We start from the raw sequence: 27,897 nt of genomic DNA, 5'->3' as shown, positions 1-27,897 counted from the left end.
ATCAGCAGAGCTGAGAGTTCCCCTCTGGAGTATAATATTGGCTATAAATTACATAATTCTGCTCAGAGATGAGCGATCCGCTCCAGCATGCTGCACTATTGAGCCCATGCCCGGCTGTGATGAAACAATCAGAATAATTGGGGATCATAAAAAGTAAAGGTGTTCATCAGTGCGGGGCACAGGTGACGGACCCCCTCATGTGGCTGCTGTTCTGACCTGTAAGACCCCCGTTCACTCCACATTTCACTCTCTGACATCCCCCATGGGGCGCGCAGCTCCCAGCCGGAGTCATAATATTTCCCCTTTTTATTCGGAAGGTTTTCGTCTGCAGAAAACGACTCTAATATTTCTCAGCACAGATTTATTTCATTTCAATGCATGAAAAATAAACTAAAAACCCGCCTGTGTCTCGATCATTTCTGCTCCGGTGCCTGAAAGGAAAACGGAAAATGTTATTGATTGAAATACAATTTGTGCGCAGCGTGTGTGACAGGCGCCATGTCAGGCGCGGACACTCACCCCGGCTTTTATTCAAATCCAGAGAATCGACGTTTTTAATCCTGAAAGCATCAAGAAGGTGGCAAAACGCGACCATTACCAGCCGGCAGCGGAGCGCCAGTGTTTAACTACCCAGAGGCCTCTGCTGCTCCTTAAAGGGGTGAATGGAAGATTGGGTCACACAGGAACGGGCGGCAATCACAGCAGGAGCAGACGAGAAACCAAGGTCTCCGAGTCATGAGATAAAGGTGTGTGTCCTCAGGAGGTCAGAGCAATGGTCATACACTGATGGCAAAAACATGCACCCGAAACGCGTCTCATGGCCGGCGCTATTCCCTCAGGAGAGGACACCAATGGGAAAGCCGCTGTGGTCACTGCCGGAGAAGCTCATCTCAACTGAATGCGACGAGTGATAGGATGTAACATCTGGATATGAGGGGTCAGCGAGGGTCAATGTGGGCACATCGGCTGCGGCACACAATGCAGGGCAGAGCCTCCTCCGGTTAATGTTCCCATAGAACAGTCCACCTCAAGGTCCGTCCTCCGTCCTTCCCGAACTGTCCCACCTCTACAGCTCCTGTTGGCACTAGGGACCCAGCTTCCCTGAGGCTCGCCTCCGTTTCCTCTTGCTATTCCTTGAACGACCTCTTCCTCTTAGGAGAAAATGAGACTTGAACTTCAATGCCTTTTCCAGGCCATAGGCCCCAGACCGTCCTGGGTCTACACTAGACTCTCGCTGCGCCCCCCGGCTGCCTGGGAGCTTGGTGCTGTTAGGGCCCATCGCAGCTTGTACATGAACTTGAACCTTGCGATAAAACTAGCGATGAGCGAATATACTCGTTACTCGAGATTTCCCGAGCACGCTCGGGGGTCCTCCCGAGTATTTTTTAGTGCTCGGAGATTTAGTTTTTCTTGCCGCAGCTGAATGATTAACATCAGTTAGCCAGGATAAGTACATGTGGGGGTTCCCTAGCAACCAGGCAACCCCCACATGTACTTATGCTGGCTAATAGATGTAAATCATTCAGCTGCGGCAAGAAAAACTAAATTTCAGAGCACTAAAAAATACTTGGAGGACCCCCGAGCGTGCTCGGGAAATCTCGAGTAACGAGTATATTCGCTCATCACTAGTTAACACGTCTCAGGCTCCTATTTAGGAGGCGCTTCCCCTTTTTGTTTGCCATCACCCCTCCCAGAATGTGGGCTATTCCCAAACCATTTAACTGTATCTATCTTACCCAGAGTGTGCGAACTACATCCCTACAGCCTTCAAACCTCCAGGCAACAAAACACAAATCAGCCATAAGGATAAAATACATTTTTATATATAAATAATATGCAAAACCAAGAACCATTTCATCAAGTTCATCCCACTTGCCATGACGTCGTCTTGAGCTACTGCTCACCCTCTAACACAGCGACATATAAAGATCCTGCTGATACCATCTCTGGGGACAGGACCAGAGGCAGCGACAGATATAGAGCCTCCCAAAACCATCTCTGGGGACAGGACCAGGGGCAGCAGCAGATATAGAACCCGCCAATACCATCTCGGGGGACAAGATCGGGGTGCAGCGACAGATATAGAACAACTAATGTGGACAAATCTGAACTCATCATCTTTCCTCCATCTCATAGATCTTCCTTACCTGACCTATCTATCGCAATTAACGACATCATGCTTTCCCCCGTACCGGAAGTCCACTGCCTCGGAGTAACCCTTGACACCCTTTTAGTGACTCTATATCGACAGGGTCTGTTCCGCAGGACTGGCGCACAGCAAATGTGGTGCCAATATTCAAAAAGGGCTCTAAAAGTGAACCTGGAAATTATAGGCCAGTAAGTCTAACCTCTATTGTTGGTAAAATATTTGAAGGGTTTCTGAGGGATGTTATTCTGGATTATCTCAATGAGAATAACTGTTTAACTCCATATCAGCATGGGTTTATGAGAAATCGCTCCTGTCAAACCAATCTAATCAGTTTTTATGAAGAGGTAAGCTATAGACTGGACCACGGTGAGTCATTGGACGTGGTATATCTCGATTTTTCCAAAGCGTTTGATACCGTGCCGCACAAGAGGTTGGTACACAAAATGAGAATGCTTGGTCTGGGGGAAAATGTGTGTAAATGGGTTAGTAACTGGCTTAGTGATAGAAAGCAGAGGGTGGTTATAAATGGTATAGTCTCTAACTGGGTCGCTGTGACCAGTGGGGTACCGCAGGGGTCAGTATTGGGACCTGTTCTCTTCAACATATTCATTAATGATCTGGTAGAAGGTTTACACAGTAAAATATCGATATTTGCAGATGATACAAAACTATGTAAAGCAGTTAATACAAGAGAAGATAGTATTCTGCTACAGATGGATCTGGATAAGTTGGAAACTTGGGCTGAAAGGTGGCAGATGAGGTTTAACAATGATAAATGTAAGGTTATACACATGGGAAGAGGGAATCAATATCACCATTACACACTGAACGGGAAACCACTGGGTAAATCTGACAGGGAGAAGGACTTGGGGATCCTAGTTAATGATAAACTTACCTGGAGCAGCCAGTGCCAGGCAGCAGCTGCCAAGGCAAACAGGATCATGGGGTGCATTAAAAGAGGTCTGGATACACATGATGAGAGCATTATACTGCCTCTGTACAAATCCCTAGTTAGACCGCACATGGAGTACTGTGTCCAGTTTTGGGCACCGGTGCTCAGGAAGGATAAAATGGAACTAGAGAGAGTACAAAGGAGGGCAACAAAATTAATAAAGGGGATGGGAGAACTACAATACCCAGATAGATTAGCGAAATTAGGATTATTTAGTCTAGAAAAAAGACGACTGAGGGGCGATCTAATAACCATGTATAAGTATATAAGGGGACAATACAAATATCTCGCTGATGAGGATCTGTTTATACCAAGGAAGGTGACGGGCACAAGGGGGCATTCTTTGCGTCTGGAGGAGAGAAGGTTTTTCCACCAACATAGAAGAGGATTCTTTACTGTTAGGGCAGTGAGAATCTGGAATTGCTTGCCTGAGGAGGTAGTGATGGCGAACTCAGTCGAGGGGTTCAAGAGAGGCCTGGATGTCTTCCTGGAGCAGAACAATATTGTATCATACAATTATTAGGTTCTGTAGAAGGACGTAGATCTGGGTATTTATTATGATGGAATATAGGCTGAACTGGATGGACAAATATCTTTTTTCGGCCTTACTAACTATGTTACTATGTTACTATGTTACTGACATGTCCTTCAAACTGCACAGCCAAGCTCTTTCCATCTCCTGTCACCTCGAGCTCAAAAATATCTCCAGAATCCGTTCTTTCCTCAACCGTCAATCTACTAAAATGCTTGTGCATGCCCTCATCATCTCCCGCCTCGACTACTGCAACATCCTCCTCTGTGGCCTCCCTGCAAACACCCTTGCACCTCTCCAGTCCATCCTTAACTCTGCTGCCTGACTAATCCATTTCTCTCCTCGCTACTCCTCCGCTTCCCCCCTCTGTAAATCTCTTCACTGGCTCCCATTCACTCAGCGTATCTTCAAAGTACTAATACTGACCTACAAAGCCATCCACAACCTGTCTCCTCCATATATCTCTAAACTAATCTCCCGATATCTTCCCTCACGTAATCTCCGGTCCTCCCAAGACCTCCTTCTATTCTCCACACTTATCCTCTCCTCACCCAACCGCCTCCAGGACTTCTCCCGAATATCCCCCATCCTCTGGAATTCTTTGCCCCAACACGTCCAACTATCAACCACATTCGGATCCTTCAGACGGAACCTGAAAACCCATCTCTTCAGGAAAGCCTACAGCCTGCACTGACCCCACTGCCTCCTCACCACTACCGGAGCTACCGCCTCACCACCACCGGAGCTACCGCCTCACCATCACCGGAGCTACCGCCTCACCAACACCGGAGCTCCTGCAACCCTCAACCTACTGTCTCCATCCCCATAATCCTGTAGAATGTAAGCCCGCGGGGGCCGGGTCCTCGCCCCTCTGTATCAGTCTGTCATTGTTAGTTTACTGTAAGTGATATCTGTAACTTGTATGTAACCCCTTCTCATGCACAGCACCATGGAATCAATGGTGCTATATAAGTAATAACAATATAGAACCCGCTGATACCCTCTCTGGGGATTAGACCAGGGGCAGCGACAGATATAAAACCTACCGATACCATATCTTGGGACAGGACCTGGGACAGCAACAGATATAGAACCCGCTGATACCATCTCTGGGGACAGGCTCAGGGGCAGGGACAGATATAGAACCTTCTGATACTATCTCTGGGGACAGGATCGGGGGCAGGTACAGATATAGAACCCGCTGATACCATCTCTGGGGACAGGATCGGGGGCAGGGACAGATATAGAACCTGCCGATACCATCTCTGGGGACGGGATCGGGAGCAGAGACAGATATAGAACCTCCTGATACCATCTCTGGGGACAGGATCGGGGTCAGGGACAGATATAGAACCCGCTGATACCATCTCTGGGGACAGGATCGGGGTCAGGGACAGATATAGAACCCGCTGATACCATCTCTGGGGACAGGACCGGGGGCAGGGACAGATATAGAACCCGCCGATACCATCTCTGGGGACAGGCTCGGGGGCAGGGACAGATATAGAACCCGCCGATACCATCTCTGGGGACAGGATCGGGAGCAGGGACAGATATAGAACCTGCCGATACCATCTCTGGGGACAGGATCGGGGGCAAGGACAGATATAGAACCTGCCGATACCATCTCTGGGGACAGGCTCGGGGGCAGGGACAGATATAGAACCTGCCGATACCATTTCTTGGGACGGGATCGGGAGCAGGGACAGATATAGAACCCGCCGATACCATCTCTGGGGACAGGATCGGGAGCAGGGACAGATATAGAACCTGCCGATACCATCTCTGGGGACAGGATCGGGGGCAGGGACAGATATAGAACCTTCTGATGCCATCTCTTGGGACAGGCTCGGGGCAGGGACAGATATAGAACCCCCTGATACCATCTCTGGGGACGGGATCGGGAGCAGGGACAGATATAGAACTCCCTGATACCATCTCCGGGGACAGGCTCCGGGGCAGGGACAGATATAGAACCCGCCGATACCATCTCTGGGGACAGGCTCGGGGGCAGGGACAGATATAGAACCCGCCGATACCATCTCTGGGGACAGGATCGGGGTCAGGGACAGATATAGAACCCGCTGATACCATCTCTGGGGACAGGCTCGGGGGCAGGGACAGATATAGAACCCGCCGATACCATCTCTGGGGACAGGATCGGGGTCAGGGACAGATATAGAACCCGCTGATACCATCTCTGGGGACAGGCTCGGGGGCAGGTACAGATATAGAACCTTCTGATACCATCTCTGGGGACAGGATCGGGGTCAGGGACAGATATAGAACCCGCTGATACCATCTCTGGGGACAGGATCGGGGGCAGGTACAGATATAGAACCCGCTGATACCATCTCTGGGGACAGGATCGGGGGCAGGGACAGATATAGAACCCACCGATACCATCTCTGGGGACAGGCTCGGGGGCAGGGACAGATATAGAACCCCCTGATACCATCTCTGGGGACAGGATCGGGGGCAGGGACAGATATAGAACCTGCCGATACCATCTCTGGGGACAGGATCGGGGGCAGGTACAGATATAGAACCCCCTGATACCATTTCTGGGGTGCAGCGACAGATTATAAAACACGGGGGTTCTGGGAAGGATGACGCGTTTCAGGTTTCTGTGTCCCCTAATAATGTGGAATAATTATGTAAATAAAGACGGCGAATGTAAGAAATCGTCTCCCGCGCTGCGCACACGGCGATCCCTCACTGTAATAGCTGCACGAGCAAAATGAACAGAAACTGATGAATAAATCACTTTTCCTCCGCACCTCGGCCTCACGGAGCTTCACCAATCCAGATAACAAGATAACGTCTGCGCAATATTCATCAATTCCCATATAAATGAGCGAATGCACGCAGAACGCTACCGGTGACATCGCCGAGATAAAGGAGCAGCTTCTGCAGGAGGGAAAGCATTAATTGCAAACAGATCTGTTCTCTGTGCAGAACAATGTAATGAAACACAGCGAACACGTAATCCGCAGAGCAATAATCTGTTCGCCACCTAGTGTTGGATCAGAGCGCTGCACCACAGGATATATCTAACACGGTGGAGGACACATGATAAAATCCACAATGTATATATAAAAATAATCTGTAATCCCCCTAGTGTTAGATCTGGTGCACAATGTTATATCATGCGGTGCAACACTCTGATCTAACACTAGGGGGAGTACAGAGTATCTACTATTTAATTGTTTATGGGTCACCTCCGTCTGTCTGTCTTTCGGTCTGTCTGTCACGGAAATCCCAAGTCGCTGATTGGTCGTGGCAAAACAGCCTCGACCAATCAGCGACGGGCACAGTCCGGCGGCAAAATGGCCGCTCCTTACTCCCCGCAGTCAGTGCCTGCTCCATACTCCCCTCCAGTCAGTGCTCACACAGGGTTAATGGCAGCGTTAACGGACCGAGTTATGCCGCGGTGTAACGCACTCGGTTAACGCTGCTATTAACCCTGTGTAACCAACTTTTTTCTATTGATGCTGCCTATGCAGCATCAATAGTAAAAAGATCTAAAAATAATTTTAAAAAATAGTTTTATACTCACCGTCCTTCGGCCCCTCAGATCCAGAACAGGCCTTTCCCGCTGCTCCTCATGACACTCCGGTGACCGGTTCATGCATTGCGATCTCGCGAGATGATGACGTAGTGGTCTCGCGAGACCGCTACGTCATCATCTCGCAAGACCGCAATGCACTCTTGGGACTGGAGCGCGTGAGGAGCATCGGTAAACGCTTCGCCTGGATCCAGGGGACAACGGAAGGTGAGTATATAACTATTTTTATTTTATTTTTTTTAACAGGGATATGATGCCCACATTGCTATATACTACGTGGGCTGTGCAATATACTATGTGGGCTGTGCAATATACTACGTGGGCTGTGCAATATACTACGTGGGCTGTGCAATATGCTACGTGGGCTGTGCAATATGCTACGTGGGCTGTGCAATATGCTACGTGGGCTGTGCAATATACTACGTGGGCTGTGCAATATACTACGTGGGCTGTGCAATATACTACGTGGCTGTGCTATATACTCTGTGGGCTGTGTTATATACTATGCAGCTGTGCTATATACTCCTTGGGCTGTGCTATATACTATGTGGCTGTGCTATATACTACGTGGCTGTGTTATATACTCCGTGGGCTGTGCTATATACTCCATGGGCTGTGCTATATACTACGTAGCTGTGCTATTTGCTACATGGGCTGTTATATACTACGTGGCTGTGCTATATACTACGTGGCCGGCTGCGAACAATCAGCGACATGCGCAGTCCGGCTGCGAATTGGCGCGGGATTTGAACCACGCTTCGCTAATTGGTCGCGGCCGGCAGAATCCTGTGTATCCAATGTATTATTCTAAAATCTTCATAAATAAACTACATACATATTCTAGAATACCCGATGCGTTCGAATCGGGCTACCATCTAGTACAGTATAATACCTTATGCACCTTGGTGGATCTAACCTGGTGGAGGACACATTATAAATCCACCATGTATTTTTATATATAATCCGTAATTGCCCTAGTGTTATCTGAGCTCTGTACCACGCGGTGCACAATGTTGTATCATGCGGTGCAACGCTCTGATCTAACACTAGGGGGAGTACAGAGTATATAGTATGATACATTGTGCACTTTCTAATCTGTGCTCCCCCTAGTGTTAGCTTTGAGCACTGCACCAATCCCATGGTGTAGTTTACTCTGCAGTCTGACCTGGGGTAATCTGTACTTCACCGGTGCCCATGTTCAGATCTGATTACTGCTAATTTACCAGCACGTATCGAGCCCCCAGGACCCCCCGAACCACCCACTTCTGGGCGAGGATTTGCTCATCTCAGCCTCCATTGGGTCCGGCCCCCGGGTTGACCTGTCGGCAGCTATTCTGATGGCTCCACAAGGCGCTGGGAGAGATGATGATTGCAGACACAATATATCAGTGTGTGATCACAGAGGATTGGCCGGGCTGGATACAATGCAACAAACCTTCAGCTGTGAGAAGTATTAGGGCAGTAAGGCCTCATTCACACATCAGTATTTGTGTGTCAAAACCAGGAGTCCTAAACCCACCGAACAGGCGACAATCTTTCAGTTATACTTTTCCTCTCCTGATTTTGGCTTACAAACACTGATGAAATACTGAGCGTATGAATGAGGCCTACAGGCTGAAGTTTCCCATCCGCTGACAGCATAGACCTAGAGTAACACCAGGCCCTGTGCGGAGGCTCCAGGCTGTAAACTTGGGCTATACTTTCATGTCTCCTGGAACCAGTAGATGCCATCATGTTCCCACTTTGTGCTGTTCCTCTGTTGTACTTCCTGGAAATATAATCAGAATCTTCCACCCAGAAAGTGATCAGTAAGGATCCATCGCCCATGGACAGTCGCACTGCCGGTGCCCGTGTGCCTTCCACTGCCTCCTCTGCGCAGATTGCTGCTCCCAAGATGGCACGGCAGTGACAAGAGGCGGGTAGTAGTAACCTGAACCGCGCAGGAAAGGCAGCAGGTGTAGAGGGAGCACTGCAGCGCGGATGAGGCATCAGGAGGAAATGACACATGAGGCATCAGGAGGAAAACAAACAATGACACATGAGGCATCAGGAGGAAAACGACATGAGGCATGAGGAGGAAAACGACGACACATGAGGAGGAAAATGACGACACATGAGGCATGAGGAGGAAAATGACGACACATGAGGCATGAGGAGGAAAATGACGACACATGAGGCATGAGGAGGAAAACGACACATGAGGCATGAGGAGGAAAACGACACATGAGGCATGAGGAGGAAAACGACACGAGGCATGAGGAGGAAAACGACACACGAGGCATGAGGAGGAAAACGACACATGAGGCATGAGGAGGAAAACAACGACACATGAGGCATGAGGAGGAAAGCAACGACGCATGAGGAGGAAAACAACGACACATGAGGCATGAGGCGGAAAACAACGACACATGAGGCATGAGGAGGAAAACGACGACACATGAGGCATGAGGAGGAAAACGACGACACATGAGGCATGAGGAGGAAAACGACGACACATGAGGCATGAGGAGGAAAACGACGACACATGAGGCATCAGGAAGAAAACAACGCACATGAGGCATGAGGAGGAAAACGACGACACATGAGGCATGAGGAGGAAAACGACGACACATGAGGCATGAGGAGGAAAACGACGACACATGAGGCATGAGGAGGAAAACGACGACACATGAGGCATGAGGAGGAAAACGACACATGAGGCATGAGGAGGAAAACGACGACACATGAGGCATGAGGAGGAAAACGACGACACATGAGGCATGAGGAGGAAAACGACGACACATGAGGCATGAGGAGGAAAACGACGACACATGAGGCATCAGGAAGAAAACAACGCACATGAGGCATCAGGAAGAAAACAACGCACATGAGACATCAGAAGGAAAACGGCACACGAGGCATCAGGAGGAAAACGACACCTGAGGCAGCTGGCGGACCACACAGGGTGGAGGGTCACCTTAAATTTACCACTAGGTATTACCGCCTGGGGCGTCTCCCTGCACGGTCTGACATTGTCCAATCAGTGCTGCTTGTGAAACAAAAGCAAAGGTAACGCCCAGTTTTCATATTTCCAGAAGGAATAACAGGACCATCACAATCCAGGACAGTCTGTTTTCACGGTGTGGAGAGATGACGTCTCTTTCCCATGCTCCCCATGTGTCCGCATTCTCTGCACTCTAATGTGACATGCGGCAGGTTCCGCGCTGCAGATGGCGCTACTGCATGACGCCACTCTATCCATATAAATAAGCTTGTAACGATAATAGATAATAAAGGGAAAGCACTTATCACCATTTGGGCCGTAAATGGCAGACGTCATGCTGTGATCTGCGCTAAGACGCAGTAAGTCGTCATGTGTGCGAACTGCGCAGCACCCCCCCCCCCTTCCCCATGTACGCAGCACCGCCTGCAAAGTGATATCAGTAACGTAAGGCAAGGCACAGGCCGGGGTCTGAGGAGCACAGAGACCATCTCACGGAGCACAGTGACCACGCTGTGGAGTACAGTGACCACCTGGCTGAGCGTACTGACCACTCCGTGGAGCACAGTGACCACCTTGAGGAGCACAGTGACCACCCCGTGGAGCGTACTGACCACCCCGTGGAGCGTACTGACCACCCCGTGGAGCACAGTGACCACCTCGCAAAAACGTACTGACCGCCTCGTGGAGCGCAGTGACCACCTCGCGGAGCATACTGACCACCCCCTCAGAGCGCAGTGACCATCCGTGAGATGGTCATTGCGCTCCGTGAGATGGTCACTACACTCTGCTGGATGGTCACTGTGCTCCTCGGGAGTACAGTAACCATCCTGCAGAGTGCAGTGACTACCCCGCAGAGCGAAGTGACCACCTGGCTTAGCATACTGACCCACCCCGTGGAGCGCAGTGACCACCTCGCGGAGCGTACTGACCCACCTCACAGAGCGCAGTGACCACCCTGTGGAGCGCAGTGACCACCTCGCGGAGAGTATTGACCACCTCGTGGAGCGTACCGACCACTTCATAGAGCGCACGGACCACCTCACAGAGTGCACTGACCACCTCACAGAGCGCAGTGACCACCCTGTGGTGCGCAGTGACCACCTCGCGGGGAGTATTGACCACCTCGTGGAGCGTACTGACCACTTCATAGAGCGCACGGACCACCTCACAGAGTGCACTGACCCACCTCACAGAGCGCAGTGACCACCCTGTGGAGCGCAGTGACCACCTCGCGGAGAGTATTGACCACCTCGTGGAGCGTACTGACCACTTCATAGAGCGCACGGACCACCTCACAGAGCGCACTGACCACCTCACAGAGCGCACTGACCACCTCACAGAGCGCACTGACCACCCTGTGGAGCGCAGTGACCACCTCGCGGAGAGTATTGACCACCTCACAGAGCGCAGTGACCACTTCACAGAGCGCACTGACCACTTCACAGAGCACACTGACCACCTCACAGAGCGCACTGACCACCTCACAGAGCGCACTGACCACCTCACAGAGCGCACTGACCACCTCACAGAGCGCACTGACCACCTCACAGAGTGCACTGACCACCCCATAGAGTGCACTGACCACCTCATAGAGTGCACTGACCACCTCACAGAGCCCAGTGACCACCTCACAGAGTGCACTGACCACCTCATAGAGGGCACTGACCACCTCACAGAGCGCAGTGACCACCCTGTGGAGCGCAGTGACCACCTCGCGGAGAGTATTGACCACCTCACAGAGCGCAGTGACCACTTCACAGAGCGCACTGACCACTTCACAGAGCGCACTGACCACCTCACAGAACGCACTGACCACCTCACAGAGCGCACTGACCACCTCACAGAGCGCAGTGACCACCTCACAGAGAGCACTGACCACCTCACAGAGCGCACTGACCACCTCACAGAGTGCACTGACCACCTCACAGAGTGCACTGACTGTTAAATATTAATTATTCTTATTTTTATTCTGTACTGAGCACATTGCTTCTTGCTGACACTATCAAAAGCTATTTCTGTGTATGTAGCTCAGAGTATAAGTTAACTCCATATACAGAAGACACATGATCAGTGTTGACCATATAAATAACGTCTCTAAGGAGGGTGTGTGGGGCTTTTTGTCACGTGGGACGGTCACCTCCCTTCCTTCACCATCATTCTCCATGGACATGGGACAAGACACGAGAAACAACAGCTGTTAGCTACTCCATGCCATGATGACTTCAGACTTTCACACAGACAGATGACTTCTACCATTCAGGACCCTGGAAAGATGAGTAACAGGAGAAGCGCTGATATCTACACATGGACACTCTGTTTGTAATTGTTTCATCTACCTTTTATGTTTTTGCTGCGATGGTGGATAACTCAATAAACCACTATACTTTCGTCAGAATATCATGACATTTTTCTTTTAAGAATAACGCACCTGGTTAAGTCTTGATTAGATATTTTTGCGCAATAACGATTTTTAACATTTGGCCAAGCCAGCCAGTTTTGATTTTTTGTGCTATTTTTGCGTGAATTTCCTTCTTCTTGCACACGGGGGAAGACAGAAGAGTTCCGCTAGATTGTGCAAGTATTCAGGAATTCCACTTCAAAATTTCAAGTCACAAAGATCTCACAAGAACCTACGAATGACGGAGACTAACAGGTGTTGTACGGATTGACAGCAAGCACTGGTAGTGCTGAAGAACAGACGTGCTAAAAATAGCCGTGCTGAAGTCCGGAGCCCAGCGTTGTACAGCAAAGGAACTACAAGCTGAGATTTCAAGGTAAGACAAATGGATTTGATAAATTCATATGCTAAATCAAGTCAGATAGAATTTGTAAGTTTATACAGATCTAGCTTAGAAATATTTTGGCATTGTTTATTTGCAGAATGCAGAATAGCAAATTTGAAATTGGATTGTAAGCTAATGTCTAAGAAAAAAGAAAAAGAGCAACTTAAAAATATCTTACATATGGTTTATGTATTTAACGAGTTTGTGACAGAGAAGTCCAAAAAAGACAGTGTAGAAAGAATTTCTAAGGAAACGAATGATGTTCCCAAGATTGACTGTAATGAGAAGAGTGAGAAAGATGTGACGCACGTATCTGTAATGACGATGACCACCCAAAGTGACATTGACTTTGTGACACAAGATGAAAAACAAGATGGAGGAAGTGAAGGAGACATGACAATTGACAAAGATGATCTACGAGGGACAGATGTACAAGGGCCACTAAAAATAGACGACTCAGAGGCCCAACTCCAACTTAAATCTAGGAAAATCCTGCTAAAATTATGCAAAATCATTCCTGCATATGATGACAAAATCCATGTGTGCAGAAATTCAGAGATATTTGAGAGTTTTGCTGATAAGTTTGATTTGACTAATGTGCAGAGAAATAATTTGTTTAAAATTTGGCTTCCGGTAATCTTCTCCAGAAGACTCTCACTAAAAATGCAGACTGATGAGTTCCACGAAAAGATGACTGATGTAGAAAGATTAAGAATTTTGATTTTCTGTGGATTGAAAGAAAATTATCCAGATCTTGATATTCTTCTAAAATTGAAGATTGGCCGGGAAGAATGTACGTTTACTTTTATGGCCATTTTTGAAAGGATTTATAAATTGGTCTGTACGAATTTGAATCAACAATCCATGATAAATTGTTTTGTAAACAAGTTTAAATTCTTAAATCCTGTATCTCGTATAATTGCTACACAGAAAAATTCTTTATACGAATGCGCCCAATCCCTTGATTTTTCTAGAAAACACGAGAATCTTGAAAGGAAAACAAATCACACTAAGTTTTTGAAACCAGTCAGAATTCAATCTTATCAAAAGCCAAAATCAAAATCTTCAAATCTGATCCAAAATCAAATCTATGAAGTACGAAGAAAATTACATATTTGTTACAAACCGTATGAAAAGATTCAGGAGTCTATTAAAGAAATTTCTCTGAAAGATTTAAAATCTGAAGGCTCAGATCTGTCTCTAAAGATGGCGGAAACTGACAGACGGAAGCAGGTGAGTATCCCAGGGGGAGCTCAGCTGAACACTCCATTATCACAGCAGCTCTTCAAAGAGTCTATAGGGTTAAAACTGACCTTACTAAATTTAGCATTTCAGCAGATTATCGACAAACAGCCAAATTTTGGGATAGGAATTGGCTAAAAATTAATTATATTATATGATGAGTTATACAATGTATTATTTATTAATGTAATTATTCTATTTCAATATAATTCTGCAGTTATATATATTAATATAGTATACAGTAAATACTGTAGCATATTTGTATAAGTAGAGATTATATTAACTGCATTTTTATATATATAGTGAAATAATTAAAATTTACTCCAGTAAAAAATATTTAGAATTACATTTTAAATACATTTATTAAATATATACATATGTATAAGATATTTAAATTATTTTGTTTTGAAATAAATATGAAATTAACCTTTATCTTTCATTTCCCTTAGAATTTTACTTTCAAAGCGAGGATTGAACAAAAATACCTGTTTCATGAATTTATGTCTTATTCACACAGGAAGTTATATTAACTGCATGATTTTTATATATATATATTTAACACTAACAAAATAAATAATATATCTAACAACCTAAAAATGTGTGTACTACATGTAAATTTTCTTTCTGTAATAATCTAAAACGTGTTTTTTTTTCCTCCCACTGCATGGTGCATGACGTGACAGCTGTGAGTTAAGGAATATCATATAGCCTTGATTTTTAACTTTAGGAATTTTCCTCAGCCTATACTTGCATTCAACCGGATTCAGTTACAGGCTTGTTTCAGGATTAGCTGTGAAACATTCAACTCGGGTTTCTTGTAAATGGAGGAGTCCTTTCTATAGGTTACAACATAGTGTTAGATAATATTTGGGGAATATTCAAAGGAATATTAGAATACTAAATTTAATAGATTACGATGCGCATTGATTGATAATTAGGATACAATATTTTGGGTTAATATACATGTTTTTTATTCTTTGTATGTGAAATGTATTGTGAACGTCTATGTGAGTCACATGTGACAGGTGAGAGAACATATGAGCAGCTGCTGAGTGAATTTGACATGAGATGTGATGTAAGAGTGACCAGAGCGTGGTATGTGGAATGTGGAATGTGGATGCACAGTTTGACTGAGGCCTCATGATTTATGGTATGTTTGAAAGAAAAGGAAAAAAAACAACAACTTTGTGTTTAATAAATAATAGCATTCAGTTAAATTATTAGAATATTAAGATATATTTAAATATTATTATGCAACATATATTTCTTTGGTGATTATTATTTAATAAGTACAATAATACATCAATATGATTTTTCTAGAAAACCTACATTTAGAACATTTTTTCCTAATGATAATTTTTTCATATTTCAGTGTTTTTTTTATATTTACATAGATGAGTACACATCTTCAAACAAATATATGGCACAAGTTGATATGACAGTTATAAAAATAATTATTTTTCACTTGGGTTTTTACGAATTAATTTTTTCATAAAATAATATTTTTTGATATTAAGGGGGAAATGTGTTTTTGATCCTGATCACATCATCACATTTCATCAATACCTCTTCTTCACACATTTTAATAAAGAAGAAATATTAATAAGGTATTATTGGGTACAATAACAATAAATATTATAAATATCATTTTTTTCTCTTATGAAGGGTATTATATGCAAAGCTGCATAATTTCAATATTTTGGTGATCCAAGGTTATGACAACATCTACATGGGGAAAATATTAAGGGAATGTATTACTGAGACATAATCTCAGCATTTGTCATCAACATATAAAGGCCTTATTTTTATTTTTTATTCTCATTTTTATTTTTCATTTTTTTTTTCACTTTTCTTTCAATTTTTATTTTTCATTCTTATTTTTCATCAAGGAAAAATCAATATTTAATAGAGTAATGTCTACAAGCATATTGCTTTATCAAATATAGTGATCATATGGTTTCATTATATAAGAAATGTTTCAATTCCTGAGTTAAATACAACAATTCTTTCACTCATTCATTCATTTATTCATATATATACTTATTTTGGTTCATGACTATACATACTTACATATTATTGGTTTACTGAACATAAATTAATAAAGTTTTAATAATAAATATCAGCACTTGTTACATAAAAGACACACTGACATCTATGGGTTCAAGAAGAAATTACACCTATGACATAAAAATGTCCAATCACATGAAGAATATGGTTAATAATATACTATCATTTATCATTTATTATTATTATTATTTTATTTTTCCAAATATAAACTCCATTTTAATATCATTTAATAATTATATGAATATTATTGATTGCTATGGTACGCTGTGATATTATAAGTTAGGAAAATTACCAGATTTGGTATAGAATAGGGAATGAAGACTTCAATCAAGATACCGGAGATACGTTAATAAAGACTTTTCATATGTTCAATTGATTCTAAAAAGTTGCAAGAAGAAAAGCTGTTATCCAGAAGTTCCACAAGGTAACAATGCTATGATTTCTGAGTAATAGACTGTGTCAAATACAATTCATGTCACCATTCACAACTACAGCATCCATCACTGACAACTGAGTACAGTATCAAAGATGAACGGTGTTATCACGTTCCAGTGGTTTCCTATCACCTATAAGACTTCCATGAAAGCTGGTGAACACTCAGGTAATTGTCAGGCCGCTACAACCCTGACATGTGTCCTGTGCACTAAGGACTGGTTATGGTGCTATGTTTGGCAAGGAAGAGTCAATGTAACCCTTGCTGTGCCGACCAAAGACGTCACACCTGTCCCAAGACCAGTGCGGACGATATGAGGATTCCAGATGATTTCCAAGGCGAGCCAATGTAAGTCCAGGTCTCTAAAGGTGACACTACACAGATATTAAAGCTACATTTCATCTATGAACTTTGTTTTCTTATCAACATTTGAATTTATGGACTTTGATTGACACATGACACACGGTCTCAACATATCTACATGCTATCATCTATTACAAAAGACATATTAAAGATTGTTTGAAAGAACCAAGAAGAAAAACCAAGATGAAGATCAGATGACATCAGATGACATCACACCTGAGATGCTTCAAGTAGATATAGGGAAGTATAATATATATTTTATATGAATATTGGTCACGGCCTACCATAACATGAATTTATATATCATTATATTATTGAGAACATATATAACATTATTATTGATATTATTTATTACATCATTTTGCCAAAGAAGAAAGAAGATCTTATTAATATTTTAATTTGAGGGTTCCAATCAATGTCTGTCACCCTCAAAAGGGGGAATTGTTAAATATTAATTATTCTTATTTTTATTCTGTACTGAGCACATTGCTTCTTGCTGACACTATCAAAAGCTATTTCTGTGTATGTAGCTCAGAGTATAAGTTAACTCCATATACAGAAGACACATGATCAGTGTTGACCATATAAATAACGTCTCTAAGGAGGGTGTGTGGGGCTTTTTGTCACGTGGGACGGTCACCTCCCTTCCTTCACCATCATTCTCCATGGACATGGGACAAGACACGAGAAACAACAGCTGTTAGCTACTCCATGCCATGATGACTTCAGACTTTCACACAGACAGATGACTTCTACCATTCAGGACCCTGGAAAGATGAGTAACAGGAGAAGCGCTGATATCTACACATGGACACTCTGTTTGTAATTGTTTCATCTACCTTTTATGTTTTTGCTGCGATGGTGGATAACTCAATAAACCACTATACTTTCGTCAGAATATCATGACATTTTTCTTTTAAGAATAACGCACCTGGTTAAGTCTTGATTAGATATTTTTGCGCAATAACGATTTTTAACACTGACCACCTCACAGAGTGCACTGACCACCTCACAGAGTGCACTGACCACCTCACAGAGTGCACTGACCACCTCACAGAGTGCACTGACCACCTCACAGAGTGCACTGACCACCTCACAGAGCGCAGTGACCACCTCACAGAGTGCACTGACCACCTCACAGAGTGCACTGACCACCTCATAGAGTGCACTGACCACCTCACAGAGCACAGTGACCACCTCACAGAGTGCACTGACCACCTCATAGAGGGCACTGACCACCTCACAGAGCGCAGTGACCACCTCACAGAGCGCCCTGACCACCTCACAGAGCGCAGTGACCACCTCACAGAGCGCCCTGACCACCTCACAGAGCGCCCTGACCACCTCATAGAGCGCACTGACCACCTCACAGAGCGCAGTGACCACCTCACAGAGCACCTCACAGAGCGCCCTGACCACCTCACAGCGCAGTGACCACCTCACAGAGCGCCCTGACCACCTCACAGAGCGCTCTGACCACCTCATAGAGCGCACTGACCACCTCACAGAGCGCACTGACCACCTCACAGAGCGCACTGACCACCTCACAGAGCGCAGTGACCACCTCACAGAGCACCTCACAGAGCGCCCTGACCACCTCACAGAGCGCAGTGACCACCTCACAGAGCGCCCTGACCAACTCACAGAGCGCCCTGACCACCTCACAGAGCGCACTGACCACCTCACAGAGCGCACTGACCACCTCTTAGAGCGCACTGACCACCTCACAGAGCGCAGTGACCACCTCACAGAGTGCACTGACCACCTCACAGAGCGCACTGACCACCTCATAGAGCGCCCTGACCACCTCATAGAGCGCCCTGACCACCTCATAGAGCGCCCTGACCACCTCATAGAGCGCCCTGACCACCTCATAGAGCGCCCTGACCACCTCATAGAGCGCCCTGACCACCTCATAGAGCGCCCTGACCACCTCATAGAGCGCCCTGACCACCTCACAGAGCGCAGTGACCACCTCACAGAGCGCAGTGACCACCTCACAGAGCGCAGTGACCACCTCACAGAGCGCACTGACCACCTCACAGAGCGCACTGACCATCTCATAGAGCGCCCTGACCACCTCACAGAGCGCACTGACCACCTCACAGAGCGCAGTGACCACCTCATAGAGGGCACTGACCACCTCACAGAGCGCACTGACCACCTCACAGAGCGCACTGACCACCTCACAGAGCGCACTGACCACCTCACAGAGCGCACTGACCACCTCAGAGCGCACTGACCACCTCACAGAGCGCACTGACCACCTCACAGAGCGCACTGACCACCTCACAGAGCGCACTGACCACCTCACAGAGCGCACTGACCACCTCACAGAGCGCACTGACCACCTCAGAGCGCACTGACCACCTCAGCGCACTGACCACCTCACAGAGCGCACTGACCACCTCACAGAGCGCACTGACCACCTCACAGAGCGCACTGACCACCTCACAGAGCGCACTGACCACCTCACAGAGCGCACTGACCACCTCACAGAGCCCACTGACCACCTCACAGAGCGCAGTGACCACCTCACAGAGCGCACTGACCACCTCACAGAGCGCACTGACCACCTCACAGCGCACTGACCACCTCACAGCGCACTGACCACCTCACAGAGCCCACTGACCACCTCACAGAGCGCAGTGACCACCTCACAGAGCGCACTGACCACCTCACAGAGCGCAGTGACCACCTCACAGAGCGCACTGACCACCTCACAGAGCGCACTGACCACCTCACAGCGCACTGACACCTCACAGAGCGCACTGACCACCTTTGGAGCAGTAATGGCCATTTTACAAAGGAAAGAGTTTTTCTATAAACAAAGGTTTTTGGGGGGATTAGTTGGATTTTGGGGGCGCTCTGTAGCCAAAGCTGCAACTCTGATTGCGATAACGGTTAGAAATGGTGGACGCTGTAATCTTGACTATTATGAGCCCCCCGTACAGGGAGCCCCCACATTATAAATGTTCCCCGCTAGTAACGAGTCGTGAGACGCCGTCACTTAATGCTTTTTACAAAAACCATAACGACTAAATTTTAATTGGAAAATTGAAACCAATGAGAGAAACGTCATTTCCATCATCTGCGAAGCGTCTGTAACGGCCGCCATTAATCAGCCGTATCGCTGGGTAACGGTGATGAACAGCGCGATGAGCGCTCTACGGGCAGGACGCGGAGCAGCGGCGCCTCCTGCTGCTACAACTGTAAAGAAATGATCTCATTGGCTGGGGGTCGGCACATTGTCCTCCTGGCACATTCGCAGGACGCCATTTTCCTGTAGTATTTGTACCTCGTTTGTTCATGTGACTGATTAGAGCTAATATATTAGAGATTACCAGTGCCCCCTCATCTGCAGGTCGCGTCTGGGATTACAGATCACATCCAGGTGATTGCAATACCAGACCTGACCTGTGGATGAGCGTGGCGCTGTCTATGCTGGAAAGCAGCTATGGTTTTAACATTTCGTGCAGCCCCTGTGTAACTGATGTATCTGCTGTCAGGTCACAGCCAGAGCTGTTGGAGGCTGTTTGGTACAATGTAGCAGTGACGGCTGATGTTGGATAATAAGACAGATTGTGTTTCCCCCACAGTTCCGCCAGATGATCCGGTAATTATTGGTGGCCCTATAGTGAGCCTCCGGGCCGGAGACCCTCTGAATTTAACGTGCCACGCAGACAACGCCAAACCAGCAGCAACCATCATCTGGATGCGGAATGGAGAAGTCCTGAACGGAGCGACGTATTCTAAGGTGAGCGCCGAGGCTGCAGCATGTGATGTAACGCTGAGGGGCACCGGTGTCCTGGGGCAGAGCCGCAGGGGGAACCTAGACTCTCCACACATTCAGCTCTGCTACATTGTAACAGCACAACCAGATCTGCTACATTGCAACAGAACACAACCAGATCTGACACATTGTAACAGAGCACAACCAGATCTGCTACATTGTAACAGAGCACAACCAGATCTGCTACATTGTAACAGAGCACAACCAGATCTGCTACAATGTAATAGAGCACAACCAGATCTGACACATTGTAACAGAGCACAACCAGATCTGACACATTGTAACAGAGCACAACCAGAGCTGCTACATTGTAACAGAGCACAACCAGATCTGCTACATTGTAACAGAGCACAACCAGAGCTGCTACATTGTAACAGAGCACAACCAGATCTGCTACATTGTAACAGAACACAACCAGATCTGACACATTGTAACAGAGCACAACCAGATCTGCTACATTGTAACAGAGCACAACCAGATCTGCTACATTGTAACACAGCACAACCAGATCTGCTACATTGTAACAGAGCACAAACAGATCTGACACATTGTAACAGAGCACAACCAGATCTGCTACAATGTAACATAACACAACCACGTGTGCTACAATGTAACAGAACACAACCAGATCTGCAACAATGTAACAGAACACAACCAGATCTGCTACAATGTAACAGAACACAACCACGTGTGCTACAATATAACAGAACACAACCACGTGTGCTACAATGTAACAGAACACAACCAGATCTGCAACAATGTAACAGAACACAACCAGATCTGCTATAATATAACAGAACACAACCACGTGTGCTGCAATGTAACAGAACACAACCAGATCTGCAACAATGTAACAGAACACAACCAGATCTGCTACAATATAACAGAACACAACCAGATGTGCTACAATATAACAGAACACGACCACGTGTGCTACAATGTAACAGAACACAACCAGATGTGCTACAATATAACAGAACACGACCACGTGTGCTACAATGTAACAGAACACAACCAGATCTGCTACAATGTAACAGAACACAACTACGTGTGCTACAATATAACAGAACACAACCACGTGTGCTACAATGTAACAGAACACAACCAGATCTGCAACAATGTAACAGAACACAACCAGATCTGCTATAACAGAACACAACCACTTGTGCTGCAATGTAACAGAACACAACCAGATCTGCAACAATGTAACAGAACACAACCAGATGAGCTACAATATAACAGAACACAACCAGATGTGCTACAATATAACAGAACACAACCATGTGTGCTACAATGTAACAGAACACAACCAGATCTGCAACAATGTAACAGAACACAACCAGATGTGCTACAATGTAACAGAACACAACCAGATCTGCAACAATGTAACAGAACACAACCACATGTGCTACAATGTAAGAGAACTCAACCACATATGCTACAATGTAACAGAAGACAACCAGATGTGCTACATTGTTACTATGAATATTTCAAGCCTGACAGCCACCACGACAGTGATCGGTTGTCACAGCCCCGCCTGCATACTGTCACTTTGATAAGGACCAATCACATTAAACGTCTCAGGAGCGATCTGATTGGTTTATGGATACTTTCCCACTTTCATTGGCTGACTGACTAACCATTGAGTATTTTGCAGTGCTGACGCTGAGTAACTTTATATTTTTATGCTAAGTGTAAATTATTTGTCATTCTCCAGTCCCACCCAGAGCTGCATTCTAAATTCTGCTGATTTCACCAAAGTGCAGTGCATTGTGAGAGCTTAGATGACAGTAGGGCTTTAGGTCACATGACTATGGTGTGTAGATATCCCCTCCCAGCATCAGTAACATTGACTGCAGCTTTGGAGGTGACTGGAGCATAGAATGTGACAATTCAAGGTCTGTTTGTATACAATGAATTATTGGGGTCTCTGCTGCTGTCGGGGGCCTTGTTAGACGCTATTCCAGCTCCATTAATCCTCCTGGGCAGAAACAATGGCGTTTCTGGTGTTTTCCTGCTCTTTTATTCCGCCTCCTGTTTTCTTACTGAACCGACAAGAGGAACATTTGCTTGTGTGTATCTGCTCCCTGCAGCCGACCCCGTAATCCCTGCGGCCGGCGCAAACAGATAATTAAAAATTCAATCTGCAGAAGGGACCTCGCTACGAACGAGAGCGGCGCCTTCCCACAATGCCGTGCGGCTCACCGCGCTCTATGGTGGCTCCATTGAACCAAGAGAATAAGAGAAAATTGAAAGCTTTTGTACGCCGCCAGCATATCATTACCGGCCGCGCAATTCTATTGTGCCGGGAAAATGCCACAAAGAAAAGTCAAATGTATTCAGTTCCTCCGGAGACGGAAAAAGTTGCATTTGCTGGAAGATTTCAATAATCAAGATTTAAATACGCGAGTGTTTCACGCCCGGATATGTGGGCGCAGCGTGGCGTATAATTTAGGAACAAGAAGCCAACGGCGGCGCTGATGAAGGAGAAGAAATCCTGTTTTATCGCCACGAATTATAAAGAGCGTTTACCACGAGCCGCAGGAAACAGTCACACCGCAGCGACAAAGCGATTGTATGTAGGACGCGATCACGTGACGTGCAGAGACCAGAGATCTACCGGGTGTCCAGGAGGAGATGTGCCGCAACCCTGCGGTCACCGGGACGCCGCGCAACTGCGACATTACGTGCTGCATTAAGTTCAGGTGTAGGTAAAATAAGCAACAGGTTTGTGGTTCCAGTCCCAGGAGATCAGCGGCCCCAGAGCCGCCTGCAATCACTGGGTACGGCCCGCGGTCAGGAATAGCATGTTCACTGGGCTCTAATCACGCAGGTAAATCCGCATGTGATCACTGAACCGCAGGCATTCACCGCCTATAATACAGTCAATTGTGGAGACGAGCATGTGCGCTGCAGATAATTGACATGCTGCGGCTCGTAATCCCGCACCGCAGGGAGGGTACGCAGCGTTAGAAGCGCAGTGGTCAGGAGATTCCTATAAATCCACTGTGCTTGTAAGGCCAGCATCACACATTGCATCCTATGCAAGAGCATCAAATGTGATATGCTAATGACCCTCGGCTCCCGTTGTGCTGCGAGCGGGAGCCGAGTGTCCTGCGTCTGTGCTGAGTTGAGACCGGTGCCCGGGGCGCAGCTGTAGAGGCCGGTGCTAACAGTTGAGACCGGTGACCAGGGCGCAGCTGTTGAGGCCGGTGCCAACAGTTGAGACTGGTGCCTGGGATGCAGCTGTAGAGGCCGGTGCGAGACCGATGCCTGGGGTGCAGCTGTAGAGGCTGGTGCCAACAGTTGAGACCGGTGCCTGGGATGCAGCTGTAGAGGCCGGAGCCAACAGTTGAGACCGGTGCCTGGGATGCAGCTGTAGAGGCCGGAGCCAACAGTTGAGACCGGTGCCTGGGGTGCAGCTGTAGAAACTGGTGCCCGGGATGCAGCTGTAGAGGCCGGAGCCAACAGTTGAGACTGGTGCCTGGGATGCAGCTGTAGAGGCCGGAGCCAACAGTTGAGACCGGTGCCCAGGGTGCAGCTGTAGAGACCGGTGCCCGGGATGCAGCTGTAGAGGCCGGTACCAACAGTTGAGACCGGTGCCCGAGGCGCAGCCGTAGAGGCCGGTGCCAACGGTGCAGCTGTAGAGGCCGGTGCCAACAGTTGAGACCGATGCCCAGGGTGCAGCTGTGGAGACCGGTGCCCAGGGTGCAGCTGTAGAGACCGGTGCCCGGGGTGCAGCTGTAGAGGCCGGTGCCGACAGTTGAGACCGGTGCCCGAGGCGCAGCCGTAGAGGCCGGTGCCAACGGTGCAGCTGTGGAGGCCGGTGCCAACAGTTGAGACCGATGCCCAGGGTGCAGCTGTAGAGACTGGTGCCCAGGGTGCAGCTGTAGAGACCGATGCCCGGGGTGCAGCTGTAGAGGCCGGTGCCAACAGTTGAGACCGGTGCCCGGGGTGCAGCTGTAGAGGCCGGTGCCAACAGTTGAGACCGGTGCCCGGGGTGCAGCTGTAGAGGCTGGTGCCAACAGTTGAGACCGGTGCCCAGGGTGCAGCTGTAGAGACCGGTGCCCGGGGTGCAGCTGTAGAGGCCGGTGCCAACAGTTGAGACCGGTGCCCGAGGCGCTGCTGTAGAGGCTGGTGCCCGGGGTCATACCAGCGTACGGCGTCGGATGCGGTCTGCTAATGACCCTCAGCTCCGGCTCCGCTGTGATCCGAGTGTCCGTGCGCTGTGCTCCATTATCTGACATGGGAGAATCACCGCTGTGGAGGAGACGGAGAAAGTGACCTCTGCATCTCCCCTTGTCCATCGCTTGCACTGGTGACACCAGACGATAGAGGCAGCGTACAGTGACAGCGGCCGACGCTGCGACGTTTCATCCCTCGGCCGCGTTTTACTCGGTGACTGTGGCCTACAAGTCTCCTGCGGCCTGTGCTCCTATAGGGATGATGTGCGATAATCTGATGCCGCCATTGCTCCTGTACAGTGATATCTGCACTAATGGCCTCAGCTCACAGGGTTCAGTCTGTGTCATGGTTACACTTCAGCCACATCCACAGCTGCGCTCCTGATTCTGCAGGCGACATGCGCTCTTTGAGCTCCCACAATGCATTACTGCATGCTGACTGGAATCTATCTGAATTGTGAATGCAGCTCTGGGTGGGACTCACATGTTCTGCTCCAGAGCAGCATTCACAGTTCTGCAGGTTCCTCTGTATCCGCGTCATCATCAGGTGACCTGCGCTGAGTGCGGTCTCGTGTCCCAGCTTCCACAATGCACTGCTCTGTGCTAACAGCAGAAGTGTGAGGTCAGCTCTGGATTACTGTGCTCATGACTTGTCTCCAGAGCTGCATTCCCAATTCTGCGTGCGGTCTGTGGCTCCACGTGACGTGCCCTGGCTCACAGACTGCAGCATACAACACCGGTGCTGATGGCCGCTCCCGGGGCTCAGGGGGTTAATTCTGCAGTGCTCTGCGGCCTCACCCGGGCGGAGGGATCGGTCCGATCATGTTGACCATCGGTCCTATCATGTGATCACAGCCGAGCACAACACTGCCTCTCCGCGGAGCGAGCACGGCAAAGGAACCGCCGGGGACCCACTGTGAGCGCATGTGCCACGTGTCACCACATGACGTCACTCTGCCCAGGGCATCATGGGTACAGGCAGACACGTGGAGCGTCGTGACGCGCTGGAACTTTCCAGAATTCTCGAGTTGTCGGAAGTGTTTCCATCTTCCGTTTAGTGACTTGTCAGCAGTTCTGCGCTCCTGCCAGTGGTGGCGCCAATGACCGAGTCACAGATACGTTACGCTGCTCCTTGGGCCTCTTTCACACTTCCGTCTTTTCAGATCCGTCACAATGCGTCGTTTTGGGCAAAAAACGGATCCTGCAAATGTGCTCGCAGGATCTGTTTTTTTCCCATAGACTTGTATTATCAACGAATCGCGACGGATGGCCACACGTCGTGTCCGTCGTGCGACGGATCCGTCGTGTTTTGGCGGTCCGTCCTCACAAAAAAAAGTTCAATGTAACTTTTTTTGTCCCTTGTGTCCGCCATTTTTGACTGTGCATGCGCCGCCGAAACTTCGCCCCCTCCTCCCCGGACTCCAGAATGGGCAGCGGATGTGTTGAAAAGCTGCATCCGCTGCCCCCATCGTGCAAAAAATTCACAACGTCTGTCAGTACGTCGGCCCGACGCATTGCGACGGACCTGTACCGACGGAAGTGTGAAAGAGGCCTTACCAGAGGTACTGTCACCATCTCCACATCCATTCCCCCGCCATTATGTGGGTCAGGCTCCACTACTGGCATTCTGTTCATGAACCAGGTGGCTCAGGATGAACAGAGATGCAAGTCACTGCCAGATTCATAAATCTGCACAAGGACAAACAGAAAGTGACAATGAATGGTGAAGTGTCCTGAACCGTCCGCCACCATGTCCTGTCATAGTGTCCTGAGCCGTCCGCCACCATGTCCTGTCATAGTGTCCTGAGCCATCCGCTGTGTCCTGTCGTGTTTTGTTGTGATGTCCTGAGCCGTCCTCCGTGTCCTGTCATAGTGTCCTGAGCCATCCGCCGAGTCCTGGCATATTGTCCTGTCAGTGTACTGTCACGGTGTCCCGTCACTGTGCTCTGCAGTAGTGTCCTGTCGTGGTGTCCTGTTGTAGTGTCCTGTCAGTGTATTGTCACGGTATCCCGTCACTGTGCCCTGCAGTAGTGTCCTGTCGTGGTGTCCTGTTGTAGTGTCCTGTCAGTGTACTGTCACGATGTCCCGTCACTGTGCCCTGCAGTAGTGTCCTGTCAGTGTATTGTCACGGTATCCCGTCACTGTGCCCTGCAGTAGTGTCCTGTCGTGGTGTCCTGTTGTAGTGTCCTGTCAGTGTACTGTCACTGTGCCCTGCAGTAGTGTCCTGTCGTGGTGTCCTGTTGTAGTGTCCTGTCAGTGTATTGTCACGGTATCCCGTCACTGTGCCCTGCAGTAGTGTCCTGTCGTGGTGTCCTGTTGTAGTGTCCTGTCAGTGTATTGTCACAGTATCCCGTCACTGTGTCCTGCAGTAGTGTCCTGTTGTGGTGTCCTGTTGTAGTGTACTGTCACGGTGTCCCGTCACTGTGTCCTGCAGTAGTGTCCTGTTGTGGTGTCCTGTTGTAGTGTCCTGTCAGTGTACTGTCACGGTGTCCCGTCACTGTGTCCTGCAGTAGTGTCCTGTCGTGGTGTCCTGTTGTAGTGTCCTGTCAGTGTACTGTCACGGTGTCCCGTCACGGTGTCCTGTCGTGGTGTCCTGTCCTAGTGCTGGAACAGCTTTCTGAAGACTTTTTGTTCTGCCGTGGGTTGTTGTTGTTTGGAGGACAGGTCATCTGAGTTTCAGCCTAAATGAACCATTTCTCGTGCTCCGTCCAGAATCCGCCATTTCATCGCCCTCATTAGTAATGAGATATTTCCATACATTTGACTCGGAATGGTCACATTTTTGTGGCCTCGGGCTCAAAGCTTCAAAACCTGTAATAAACTAATCTCGGGCATCCAATCTCTGCCA

General features: G+C 47.8%; 1 protein-coding gene across 4 annotated transcripts in view; it reads left to right on the top strand.

Moving 5' to 3' along the window:
• Positions 1 to 27,897, top strand: part of KIRREL3 (kirre like nephrin family adhesion molecule 3) — an 800,965-nt gene that overhangs the window by 677,681 nt on the left and 95,387 nt on the right. For all 4 annotated transcript variants that reach the window (XM_069742736.1, XM_069742735.1, XM_069742732.1 and 1 more), the window contains exon 5: positions 20,672 to 20,829. In XM_069742736.1, the coding sequence (XP_069598837.1) occupies positions 20,672 to 20,829 (158 nt within the window). The remainder of the gene's footprint in view (positions 1 to 20,671; positions 20,830 to 27,897) is intronic.

Source organism: Ranitomeya imitator, chromosome 10, assembly GCF_032444005.1.
Source record: "Ranitomeya imitator isolate aRanImi1 chromosome 10, aRanImi1.pri, whole genome shotgun sequence".
NCBI classification, from domain to species: Eukaryota; Metazoa; Chordata; class Amphibia; order Anura; family Dendrobatidae; genus Ranitomeya; species Ranitomeya imitator.
This window is presented reverse-complemented; position numbering and strand designations above follow the sequence as displayed.